This window comes from Melanostigma gelatinosum, assembly GCF_949748355.1.
Source record: "Melanostigma gelatinosum genome assembly, chromosome: 22".
Taxonomy (NCBI): Eukaryota; Metazoa; Chordata; class Actinopteri; order Perciformes; family Zoarcidae; genus Melanostigma; species Melanostigma gelatinosum.
Window position 1 is genome coordinate 13,021,275 of NC_136655.1, and position 13,801 is coordinate 13,035,075.

At 41.2% G+C, this 13,801-nt stretch overlaps 1 protein-coding gene across 1 annotated transcript; it reads right to left on the reverse strand.

Annotated features, from left to right (window-relative positions):
- Nucleotides 1-4,209: 4,209 nt before the first annotated feature.
- LOC306796120 (NXPE family member 3-like) lies at nucleotides 4,210-9,112 on the reverse strand (the record flags this gene model as incomplete). The annotated part of the gene is made up of 6 exons (XM_079294895.1): nucleotides 4,210-4,760; nucleotides 4,844-5,047; nucleotides 5,291-5,361; nucleotides 6,712-7,007; nucleotides 7,904-8,347; nucleotides 9,011-9,112. 6 exons carry the CDS (start codon nucleotides 9,110-9,112, stop codon nucleotides 4,210-4,212), a joined length of 1,668 nt encoding a protein of 555 aa, XP_079151021.1.
- Between the last annotated feature and the right edge of the window lie 4,689 nt (nucleotides 9,113-13,801).

Consider the following 13,801-nt stretch of genomic DNA (forward strand, 5'->3'; position numbering starts at 1 on the left):
AACATAAAGTGATTATAGTGTCCTCAAGCTTTTCTTGACCTTTGCACTCTGACTGTCACTTCCATCTAAATAGCTAAAAGTTTAATTTATGTGAAGTATGGAAGATTGAAACTCCCTAAATTAAAACAAATCAAATTACGATATGAAGTTAAATGGATATATATATATATAGATGGTGATATGTATTGTTTGGATGCAATACCTCTTATAACATCAGCATACCACTCCAGGGATATGTTTCTACCACTGAACAACATCAGCATACCACTCCAGGGATAGGTTTCTACCACTGAACAACATCAGCATACCACTCCAGGGATAGGTTTCTACCACTGAACAACATCAGCATACCACTCCAGGGATAGGTTTCTACCACTGAACAACAGCATACCATTGGCCACTCTTCGATCTTGGCGCTACTAGTCTGAGGTTATCCTCATGAGATCAGTTAAGCCGGTCATTAAAAATGTTATGGTTTTATTTGTTTTCTTCTAAACATGCAGTACATTGTGAATTTTGTGATGTAATACAAATGTCCCTTTATTATTTGTCTTGGGAACATGTATTAAACTCAGTAGCGGCTGGTCAATAGAGGGCGCTAGGGTGCCCCCCCCCTTGAGGCACAAAATAAATAAAAATAATAATAATAATAAATTATACAAATTATACAAAGACATGCATGTCTCATGCATGTCTCATGCATGTCTCATGCATGTCGCTGGAGAAAGCGCCCACAGGGGTCGGGTCTATGAAGCAGTTTAGCCAATTGCTGATTAAAGATATAAATGTGTGACATACAATTTAGCCAATCAGTGTCCTCAAATAGTTTCAGCATGCTCCGTCAGGAATAGTCTCTACAGGCGAGGGCGAGCACGAGCACTATTCCTCAAAGACCCGTTTGAGAGGAGAACTTTGGCGGAGAAACTGCAGTGAAAGAGCTGATCCCAGATCAGCCTGAGACAGCAGACTAGCGTGAAAGGGAAGCAGTACATGCAAAGCTTCTCGACCAACTGTACACCAGAAAGGTTTGGCCAGCTGGATGCAGTCATGCTAATGACTTATTTCAATTTTTAAAATAACGGGGACAGATCGAGCATGGACAATTACAGGAGTGAGGGATGAGGAAGTGAGGAAACATGAGAACACCAGGGCACACATGGAGAACTCTGTCAAGCTAGTAATACGAGGCAAAGTGAACATATTTTCTTCTACATAGTTGTCCTCTGTCTCATTTGCTTAACCTGGTCATGAAGGCATCAACATTTAATTGAGTAAATGAAAATGTGTATTTGTTGTGCTTCATTTCTTTGTTTGATTTGTTTCAATTTAGACACTTTAAGTCTTCCATACTTCACAGGAATATGTTATGCTAATTACAAGAAAGGCCCATGCTCATCGGACTCAAATCTTAGTGGCCATTATTGATTCTTTCTGGACTGATTATCAGTCTGTACTACTGTCAGGATACAGTGACAGTTTGAGCAAATATGACAAAAGCGTCATCTTTATTAAAGTTACCGACTGTACCTTTCAATACTAGATGCAAGAGCTGAATCTTAACTTTAAAAATACGTTTTTACTTTACTTTGTTCAGCTTTCTTATGCTTGACTGATTTTATAAATGAAAGTATACATACAGAGCAGTTTGCAAAGACTAAGTGCATTTATTCCATGATGAAAGACCTGAGCATAAATACATACATTAAAGATATTTGTTTGCAGAACCCTTGATTTGTCTATTTTTTAAATTCCCGATAGAAAATCACACTAATTGATGAACAATGAGTACACTTTATTACTACATGAGGACTTTTCTGTCAACAATATGTGCCATCAATACTGAACTGAATATCAAAAGATGGCATCATGTAAAAATATTACTGTTACATTATGAAAATAATCTTGTTTTCTGTTCTTTTGAGCCATAAAACACATTCATTTTTCTTGAGGGAGATTTTCATAAATATATGGCTGTTACGGTAAGGGTATAGATTAATGTTAAGGTGTTCATTATACATTTCCAAAAACAAGGGAATCACTGATGGATAACAACAGTATCTAGAGCAGGGGTGCCCAAAAGGTCGATCGCAAAGGCAGTGCGGGTAGATCGCATGCCAATCAAAAATAATTTCCATCCTCCCAATGCAATTTGCCACTTGATTGACGTACAGGGCAGCCAGTCTGAGATCACGTATTTTCTAACACACGGGTCACCACGTATGCGCGAGCTACTGCAAAACTCAGGCGAGCTAATTAATCTTCCAATTTATTTCTATAACAAGCTAAAGCTGCAGCGCCATGATTTGGGGAACTGCCAAAACCTTGCGTCAGAGCTGGAGACGCAACGGAAGGTGCGTGTAGCAGTTGCGTACTCTCGGTTGCGTTGTGTTTAATTCACCACACGATATCTTTTGATGGCTCCAACCAGACGTTTATTGATATGACAGAATATGGATAGCTGGTAAAAGACAGAACAGCTTCAGTGACTCTCATAGACAACGTCGTGGTCACAAGCTCCGGAACACTGTTAAATCAAAGGGACAAATACTTAAGCTAACTGTTGTTAGCATGTTACTCATGCTAAATGCTAAATCAGTTAAAACCATTTGCTCTAGAAATTATAAATTAAAACAATTATACAAACAAAAAGGGACTTCTAGACATCTCTATATATATCTCTCTATATATATATATATCAACCTACCATGAAAACAGCTTGCTTCAGACTAGTTCATGAAAGCTGGGCGCACCGCTAGAGTCTGCAAGCAGCCAGCAGAGGGCGCTGTTACACACAACCCACTTGTCTCCATGGGGAACTAATGATACTGTAGCGACCCTGTAAAGTGGGTTTGCCGGTTCTGTGTCGGGAGCTAGTGATTGTGGGGTTAGACCGGAACCGGAAGGAGAGTTGTTGTTGTTGTGTAACACACTGTAGTAGTTCGACGACGAATGTTCGCTAGAGACTCGGAAATAAGAGTGACGGTTGTGATGAATAAACCTATTGAAAGGACCCTGTCTGCGACTCTGGAAGTGGAACTTTACAATACGTTGTAAATGATATTTAAACGAGGAAATAAAATGAAAATGATAAGGATCAGCAATAACTTAAATAATATAGTAATACGAGCAACCATTGGCCAGTGATGGCAAGTGGAATCATTAACTATGTTACACGCGCACAGATGGACAAGTGTCTGTCAGAGTTTGACAAACGCTTTCAAGACTTTGCTTTACTCGAGCCAGTTGCTACCCTTATGTGCTACGCATTTCGGGAAGATTTTGAGGTTGATTCACTCGCATCAAAAATTGCAACGCTGTTTCACCTGAACTCGTCTGGAGTAGAGGATGAGATTTTTACACAGGTTGACATTCAGCCGAAATCCAGGGCTCATGGACAGTTTGGGAACTTACTCACAGAGGAAAAGTACCCAAACATGAGGAAATGTGCAACCTTCTTGACTGCATTATTCGGCTCTACTTATTTATGTGAGTCAGCCTTTTCCTACATCATGAATATTAAGTCCAAACACCGTTCCACCGTGACTGATGATCATCTGAAGTCTGATTGAGGCTGGCTACCAGCAGCTACTATGCAACCCTGGCTGATTCTATTCAGTGCAAGTCATCAGAGTAAGGTAATGACCAAAAATGTACAGAATTGTATTGTGCCATAAGGTTATGCAGGGTACAACATATATTGTAAATATAATGTATACTCAGTATATAGCCTATATATAAATAAATAGATATTTTGCATTTTTTTATGTCGGTAGATCATTTTGACTTGGATCATTTTAAAAGTAGCTCGCAAGGCGTAAAAGTGTGGGCACCCCTGATCTAGAGTATATGTTATATTGAGACAGATATACAGGTTTTGTTAAAGTCACGGTCATCAAGAATTTAAAGTTGGCTGTACTCAGAGAGCAAAGCAAAAAGAGATATACAGTGTTAATTAGTGGGCTTAAGAAGTGTTGGAAGTGGGATTTTGTTACATTTCAACATAGCTAGGCTAGCTGTTACCTTTAAACATAGCTAGGCTAGCTGTTACCTTTTAACATAGCTAGGCTAGCTGTTACCTTGCACAGCAGCTGGATTATTGTGATGTCACGTGAGAGTTGGAATAATGTAGAACTTGGTGGAAACTCAGAGATAACATGTAAACTCAATGTGTGCTTAGATCCACATTCCTCTCCCCCAAGACACAAACATCTAGCTGCCATTTTGAGGACATATGTAGGACAATAGATGGTTTATCATATTCCTAATAATGGGAAGTGGTGGGTGGAGGTTATGCGGCAGGTGGTGGGCCAGGTTCATTTCCCAGGCATCAATCAGATGAACATTCAGTCCTTTGAACATGGCTCTGAGCACCTTATCACGCTGCAGCGAGTACCAGTCGCTGTTGGTAATCGTCTCATATAACATCAAGGCTTTGGAGTTTGCGGTCCGGATGACGATCAGCGTGCCTGGAGCCCTGTCCAGCAGCCGCACCACCGCCCTGCGGATGCTCTGTAGCTTCCTGATGTAGATCTCCATGGGGAAAGAGCCGAGGTGAGACCAGATGCCAAGGACTACAACGATGTTGTTGCCTCCTTCTAAGTCATCTAGTTCATTGGCAATGTAACGGAGTTCTCTAGTTGGGACGGCAAAACGGATAGGAGGACCGTGGCAGCGGTACGTCACCAAGATGTTGTTTACATAGTCCAAGGACATGTGAGGTCCACTTCTCTCCACGCTGTGCAGGTCAAACTTCTTAAGACCTGAAAGTATGACAGGGGGAACACATTAAGCTGCAGTGGGAAAAAAAATCATTTGTTGCCAGAAATCCCTGTGGATCAGCTACCTGGTAGAGCCTCGTTGAGGAAGTCAAACCACTGCCTGATGGTGGAGTCTCCATACATGTGGACCACCTTGCCTTTCAGACACTGACTGATGGCAGACGCGCTGAATTTGCGGACTGTGGTGCCACCTAGTGCTCGCCACACACCCTGGTAGTAGTAACCAGAGGGTCCAGATGTCACAGTGCTGCTCTTCTCCTTTAGCTGACCTGAGGAAGTCAAATAATACGGTGGATTTATCCCATAAAAAAAAACCCCAAGGTATAGAGTGATTGTATGAAGCTTTGATGGACTGTCCTTACTCCTGAGAGACTACATACACTGCTAACAGGAAGAGCAACATTCATCAACTTTTAGCCTAGTGCTCCATGCTCCCAGCATTCTTTTATTGTCTGTCGGACATTCAGTTTTGAATTATTGTTGTTATCGTCAGCAGTAAAATCTTGTTGTACCTTCCAGTTTTGGCAACACAGTGACATTGGAAGGTCCTGAAGCCTGAATGGAGACTTTCATGTTAACACCACTGAAGAAAAAAGCACAGATAAAATGTCTTAAACATACAACAACTCAAATAAAAGTAAAGGGGAACAACATTTGAAATCATTAAATACAATTAAAACTAGAAAGATCCAGTCGTAAAATGGGAAAAAAACGGCTTGAAAGTTCATTCAACGTCCCACAAAACTCAATCCCTAAAAATCTATTTTGCGAGTTAAATCTGCACTTCTACATTTTTTCAAATAAGCAAATGGGTCAATGACTATGAGCAATCTGCTGCACTGTATGTCGCTCGCACTGATTAAGACACAGATAATTCTTCCCTGACTTTGCAGTTCCCTCAGCTCTACGGAACATTGTAGCATCTTTCAGCTCATTGTTTTGGTTTGACGGTCTTGCAGGTACCAATTAACACAACTCCAAATAAATGTTAATGTTTCTCCATGTCTTCTATATATTTAAATCGTCCAGTGTTTGCTCACACTTTAGTCATATCAACTTTATAAGGTGTTCATATGTCAACAGCTTGTTTTGCTGCCCCCCAATTGGCAGAAAATAATAATGTGTGTTTCTCAAAAGACCACATCCAAAATAAAATGTATACATTTACAACTAGAAAGGTGCACTCAGTCGAGGGAAGTTCTCCGCCTGGTGTGTCTGGAATGACCAGTGTTGGATTGTGTCATTGAAGGAATACAACCCACAATTGGCTAACCCCACATCATCAGTTGCCTGTTTAGCTTGTGTACTGGTAGTTCCACTGGGCGTTAGCCAAACACATCATCCAAAACAATGAAAGTGAGCTGCAAAGCAGTGACCAAGAGGTACGCAGCAGTTTGTGTACTGGTAGTAATGTTAGCTGTAAGCCAAACACAACTCAAATCCCAACACTGTGGGTGCAGAGTAGCAGATACAAGGGACCAGATAAGCACTCTTATTACCGGTACAAGCGGTCCCGACTGACCAGTGGCCAGTTAAGAGTAGTAAGTCACTGGCAGTGTTAAACAGGCTGTAAAAAGTGTTTTGAGAAAGCATGAGTCAATGCAACCATGAGAGGTCCAGGAGCATGCAGTCATAACTGGGCACACAAGAGTTTATGCAGTTCGCTGCATCAGAATGCGAGATTAGCCGTGGACAGATGCAGAGGTGCACACTCACGCAAGGACAAACGGACGCATGCACAAACAAGACCAATCACATGATTATTCTGGCAGAGGTGATGAAAAGTAAATTAATAACAGAAAATACAACCCAATGTTGAAAATGAAAGTCAAGTAGTATTTGTATTTTCTTTACATCTCAAGATATTTGGGGTCAATAATACTGCCTGTGGTAACAAACTTCTATGCCTATCTTTGTCTCTCTGCTCCTTCACCTTTTAAAGAGGTCCTTCTCCTTGGCCTTGAGATTGTTTGTGTATCCTCCCGTATGGTGGTTGATCCTGGCATCACAGCTCATGTTCTTTGGCTTGTAGCAGAACCAAGGCTCACCTGTACGGAGGTCAGTGTAGTTACACAGTGGCTGCTTTGTTGGCCGTAAGCAGACGTTACAGAGGGTGGTTTCAGAGAGTGAGCCTGAGCGGAAGAGGCTTTTGAAGTAAATCCTGTCAGGCTGTTCTCTGGTCAGCCTGTTCAGCACTGAGATGCCCTCACTATGGTGAACCAGCATCACCTGATTGGAAAGAGAACCAGAGTTTTCAATAGAAAGCTACAACTCGTGCCTAAAAATGACACATTGCTTTTGTCTGAAATGAAAAAGTCCCGTTGTTTATAAATAGACTTACATTTTTGAGTGTTAAATTGGCCACTGTTACCATTATAAGCTGCATATGTGCAGTACGAAAAGTGAACGTTAACCGGCATAACAACAGTAACCAAGGGAGGGCTGGCTTAGTGATCAATCATTTAGAAGATAAATTGTAGTGTGTAGGATTTAGTGACAATCGCATTACAAAATAATGCGATATTGACTGAGTATCAGCAGAAAACTGCACTTTAAAAGGCTGATGAATTATTATTTTCTGTTGGTGCCTTCTGTGTACAATTGACCCATTGCTAAAATCAACCATTGAGCCCACACTGTCCCTGAAGAATTATTATCGAAATACAATTTTTTTTTAAAGCAATGACAACAAGTTAAACAGAAAAGGAGAGGCTAAAGCCCACAGATCACAGTGTAAAATAGAACCACCAGATCACCTGGCCTTGGGAAAGACAAATGAAGCAAGAACACTCCTGTAAAGGCTCCACAGCTTTTTATGAAGAAACTTAACATTTTAGAAATGTATATATTTGGCTTACGAGTATCACTACCTCGAAATGTTTAATCATGACTCGCTCCAAATCCACGAAACCAGCCTAAAATGGAGAAAAATCTGAAAATATTGCACGACAGCCAAATAGTTGTCAGACCGTGATCGGAGCTGGCAGACGCTACGCTATGATTGGAAGGACCGAGTGAGCAGAGGTGTATTCAGCTGGTTGCAATGCGCAACCTCACCACTAGATGCCACTAAATCCTACACACAGAACCATAAATGTGATTGTGATGGGAGTTTTTAGCATCACCTCAACCTGTGCGTCTCCTTCCCAGAGTAAAGAGAAGACAGCAGAGTAGCTCCCATTCAGATGATCCACCACTTGCCCAGCCACACCTGCTTCAAGCTTCCGGTTGTGCAGACTGGCGAGTAGGAAGTGCCCCCCAGACTTCTTGGGACGACCCTGGAAGTCAGAGGTTTGTATCATGACCTCCAGCTGATCCCCTACATGCCACTCTCCCCCTTTCCTCCCTGGTAGAATGATGAAGGTGCTGTGGGCTGGATCACTGGTCTGCTGCAGGGAAATAGGAGCTGGCAAAAGTGGAGTTTCAGGCCAAGCAGTGGAGTCGAGTATGAGATATTCCTCCAGAGCGTCCTCAGGGGACAGTGGCTGGAAGGTGCAGAAGCTGTGAATCTCGTTCGGGTGAGTGGAGACTCTCGGCATGATGATGGTGGAGTTGAATTTAGGCTGAAACTGGCAGTGGGTGGAGAGAGATGGTGTCAAAGATACATCAAACATGCACTGAAAAAAAATGAACCAAATAAAGTAAAAGGGCCAAGATTTGAATATTATTTGGAGGGTTGCTAACAACTGTTCTCAACATTAACCCAGGGGGAAAGTTTCAAGATAATCTTGCTTTCTGTTTTACACAAGGCAAGAAAGTGAACGTTAAATTCAAAGATTGTTTTTTCGTGTGATTTCAAAGTTTTGTTCACTGAAATTCATGTTTTGGGATATTCAGTCAGAGATACAACTCTGACAGATGCAAAAAAAGGCAGAAAATAGAACCTGTTACAAAAACTTTCATGGGGCTTTTTAATAACTATACTTCTGACCCGTTTGTTGAGATGTATGTCTCAGTAAGAACGAATGGGAACCAGTGGGTTGTAACACATGGAGGTTTGCTCTAAAGTATAGAATACTGCCAGCTTTATCCTTTAACTACAGGAGCTGCTGCTGTCAACAAGTCAAGGTGCAGGATTGAGAGGGAAAATACAATTGAACTCAAATTGTATTTATTTGCAATGAAGACTATTAAAACACACATTTTAAAACAATATCCAAAAACCTGACTAATATTCAACATTTCAAACAGGGTCCCCCCTTCACACGATCCCACTAAAACCAAGTTCTCACCTCCAGAATGTCCATGTGACGTAGCACAGAGATTAAGACAAAGACATTCAGGAAGAGGAAGAGGGCGCAGAACTCCCTTCTTGTACAAAATGTGGCCTTCATGATCAGTGATTGGTCTTCGCCTTCAGCATCAGTTACTTTGGTACTGGATTGAGAAAATATATATAAAAAAACAAATGGTTATTGACACTTTGTAATGCTGAAGAATATTACTTGTTTAAATCTGAACTCAGTTGTGAAATCCTCCCTCTCTATACTAATAGTGTGACATGTTCAGCTTTCAATCTTTAGGACCAAACTAAATCCAGTCACCCAGGAAACTCCTTTGATTGATCATCCGTCAACCAAGGCCACAACCAAAGACAGCATCCCCTCACTGTTAATATATTGTTCAATTTGAAGAAAAAAGTATCGGTTCAGGCACCGTTTAGGCACCGGTATCGTTTTAAAAGTATCGTTTTAGCGCCGGTATGGGAAAAAACCCAAACGATACCCAACCCTAGATTTGAGTTGGCTTATATCTTGTACAGTTGAAAGGTGCTTCTGGAATAATTATGTCTCACTCGCACAAGCACAAATAACTTTGATTATTTTGTGTCTATTTCTGTTTGAATGTTATGATCAAGTGAATATAGCCTGCACTCTATCAGAGGTGGTGAAGTTAATATTTATTTGGAAGACAAGACACACAACAGTGAGATTCACTGGATGCCTTATCAAAAGTGTTTTCTATTTGTTTTGGTTTTACAGGGCAGATGAAGACAAACAGACTGACGTCAGACTGGTTTGTCTCGTGCTTCAAGTCAAATCTCTCTCAGCTCTACTGGATCTCAGGTTACAGGTTCATAGTAAAGACTACAGCCATGGTGTCAAAGAAACCAGACAATCTGACCGAATAGACTTCGTAAATCCCAAATCTCGTCAATACTCTGCTCAGTGTTCACATTGAAATATCCTGTTATAAAAACTGTTTCTACAGCAATGTGCAAACACAAGAGAACAAGAAACACAAGATGAAGATGAATTTAGTTCAGCTTTCAGACACTGCAGTATGAACTTGGGGAACATATAATATAATAATATATTATTCTAAAATGGGCCTTCTGCATTATGAGCATCTTTGCTTGAGGTACTTGAGGTATATTTTGATGATAATACTTTTGCACTTTTACTTCCATCAAGTTTTGAATGCATGATTCTATAAACTGGTCATACGTCTTTTTGTAAATCTGGTCTATATATATATATATATATATATATATATGTATATATATATATGTATATATATATATATATGTACATATATATATATATATGTACATATATATGTATATATATATATATGTATATATATATGTATATATATATATGTACATATATATATATATGTATATATATATATGTATAAATATATATATGTATATATGTATATATGTATATGTATATATATGTATATATATATATATATATATATGTATATATATATATATATATATATATATATATATATATATATATGTATATATATATATATATATATATGTGTACACCAGACGTCATCCCTCTGACAGACCTTGACGTTCCAAAGAACCTCACTTTAACTGACTGCTTTGAATCACAAGGCATCCGGCACAACGCATGTTGTTCTTGTAAAAAGCCGATCCTGCACATCAGACTTGTTTGGCTGACTGTTTTCCTCCTGTAGAACTACGAAAGTGACATTTCTGTGTAATACTTGTGTTTATTATTATAGCTTGCTATCTGAGAAACATGATCTCACAAAACAGCCTGTGCTTTCTTTTATTCTACTTGTTAAAGGAATCAATTGAATTGACAGTTGATTCTGAATGTATATAATGGTCATATGTGATCATATCATGTGCATATGTAAACCATTTTTGGTATTTCGATAAATTGTAAATACTTTAATGGCCATAGGAATGGCCAGAGGGGGGAGTTGTTGTGGCAATTCATCATGTTCTGTTAGATATAACTTCTATCGCAGACAAGGCCATCCGAACTCATCCAACTACAACTGCAGTACTCCAACCGTAAGAGCCCAGACGGTGGCTCAGCCGTCCTGGAGGAGAGCCAGAAACCATGAATCAGATGACTACGATGCAACCACACATATTCCAACCCATGCCAGACCAGAACCTATGCCAGCATTGCTATTTAGGTTCAAGCCGGCCTGTCCAGTGTTCAGAGAGTTGCACGCTATCACACGTAAGAAAGAGACGACTTCACACCATGTGGAAAGGGGAAGCTAGCACACAGCTGAGGTTGAGGTCAGAATGAGCCGACTGTGGAATCCAAATCATGTCTATGATGTACATGTAGAAATAAAAACATTGGCACTTCCTGTGTGGTGTTCAATGTGGACTCTTGTATTGATGAATATCAATTGTGCAACGCATGTGCAGAAGTTTTGATTTACACATCACAGAAAGAGCCTCCCACTGATTATCAAGCAGATCAATTGGAAGAGTATGAATGTTTTGCCAGTGGTGGATTTGATACGGATGGGAAAAGGGTTAATGTCGGTCATACTACCGGTTACTGTAAGTTGTGAAAACTATGACCATTCCCACTCTCCATTTGTTAAATAAACAAACAACAGACATAGCTGACAGGTATTGAATATGTTGTGAAAATGTTCTACTGAATATAATGATGAAATGGAGAAAAATTCGGGGTTTGAGGAAAGCGCTAAAGTAACTGTACGGGACTGCATCTGCGCGTCCTGTGTCCAGCACGACACCATCTGCACTATGTTTGATAATATTTGTTTAAAATATTAAAAGGCACAGCCTCTTGTGCGTTGGTGACACTTGTAGTGCAGTCATAGTTAGTTTATCGATGTCGTTCTTTCTAATTTAATCTTTGATTGTTGCTCAATGTAATCCAGAAATATTTCATGTTATGAGAAATCCTTACAGTTTACATTTTTCCCTCTCAGCGCTTGTGAACGCCGTCGTGGAACTTCCAGCACCGATCATCGGGATCTTCATGCTCTTCCCCATCGACGAAGGAGTGGAAGGTGAGTTTCAGGATGGTGATGATCAGCTCTTCCCTGCAGGTCAGTGGCCTTGGCACATTGCTGACGAGGAGGAGGGAGGCATCAGGTATGTGGAAGAAGAAGAGGAAGAAGAGGACCCTCTTACCCAGCGGTTACCAGCTCCGGGTGTCTTGGAGAGGTTGCGACGGCTGCTTCGTGGTCCCTTTCCCGCTGACCATCGTCCTCCGCCCCCGGTCGCCCAGGGGTCAGAAGAGGATCGCACGGAGCAGGTAAGTCTGAAGAGGCAGAGGAACGGTGAAGACGACCAAGAGGACGCAGCAGCCTCCTCTTCAGGCCTCGGTCCCTCCACAAAGAAGAGCCGGATAGATGACAACAGACAGTCTCCACCCTCCACTCCAGGCCTCGTCTCCCCCTCACACAGAAGATACTGGCAGTGGGCTGAAGACAGCGACTCGGATTGAGACCGACAGCCTGTTTGTTGCTGGACTGTAAAACCTTTGTGTCTGGTAGGACTGATAAAGCACCAGACAGCCTTCCCTTGCGTCTGGCGGGGTTGGCGATAGGTAGCATCCTGCAGCAGAGCTTTTAAATATCTCTTTTATGGATTTTCCTTTCTCAGTAATAGTTGATGCTATGCAGAAACCAGAGGTAAGTTAACAGTGAATGCCTGTTATTCTGTTGTTATTTTTATTTATAAAGTCTAGATGAAACATGAAACAAATACTATAAAAATATATCTCTAAACCAAGGGTGCAATTTATCCTTTAACTGAAAATAAATGACTGTAACGTAATCCAAAATACCCATCGTCAAGAAAACAGAATTTAACAACAAAATCACAAATAAAAAGACGAATAACCAGTATTGAGGTTTCAGAATACAACTAACTGAATACCCTTCCGCTCACAGCTCCCTTTTCAGTGTGTGTGTGCACGTGTTCCTGTTTTCACTGCGCACGTCTACCTTTTCAGTGCATACGTCCCATTTTTTCAGTGGTTGTGTGATCATTTCAGAGCTAGTTTGAACATTTTCAGTGCTACGCACCGTTCTAATGTCCTTCACTTTGTTCGTCAGTAAGTGAACGTATCACCGTTCATATGCACTTCAGTGCTGGCTTCCGCAAGGTTTCAATATTTTTTTCCAGAGAGAAGTTATGTCGGCTTCTGTGAAGTACTGCCAACGTGCTGTCAGTCACCGGTGAGCAGCTCCACTGCTAAAAGCGACTGATTCGGTCGACTCTAAGTCACCGCGGATTTACATTGTTGGTCGTTGGAGGCATGGCCTTTGGGAGTGGGCTCTGGAGCCTGAAAGCATGACATTGATTCAACTAGGGCAGCGGTTCCCAAACTTTTTAGGCCACGCACCCCCTTCTACATCCCGACCGGGTTCACGCACCCCCAACCCCCCCCCCCCCCACACACACACCTTAAAAAAAAAAAAGCAACAGAGCCGCATAAAAATCGGACGAATGAGAGAACAGTTTGCTCGCGCGTGGCGTTTGTTTACAAGATAAAAAACACAAAAACTCTTCCTGCGCCGTGCCTTCGAAAAGGTAACGGACGTAACGTTACGCAGGTAACGGACGATTGGCCAGATTGGCCACATCTGTAGGCTCGTCTACTTGCAGAGAGTAAAACTCACTCTTCTTCACGCGACCGACTAATGTAGCCAGGATGTCTTCGGACAAAGCATCGATGCGCGCGACAGTGTTGTTGGACACCGGGATCACGTCCAACTTTTTCGCTTCTCTCTCTCCAATCATACATTCCACC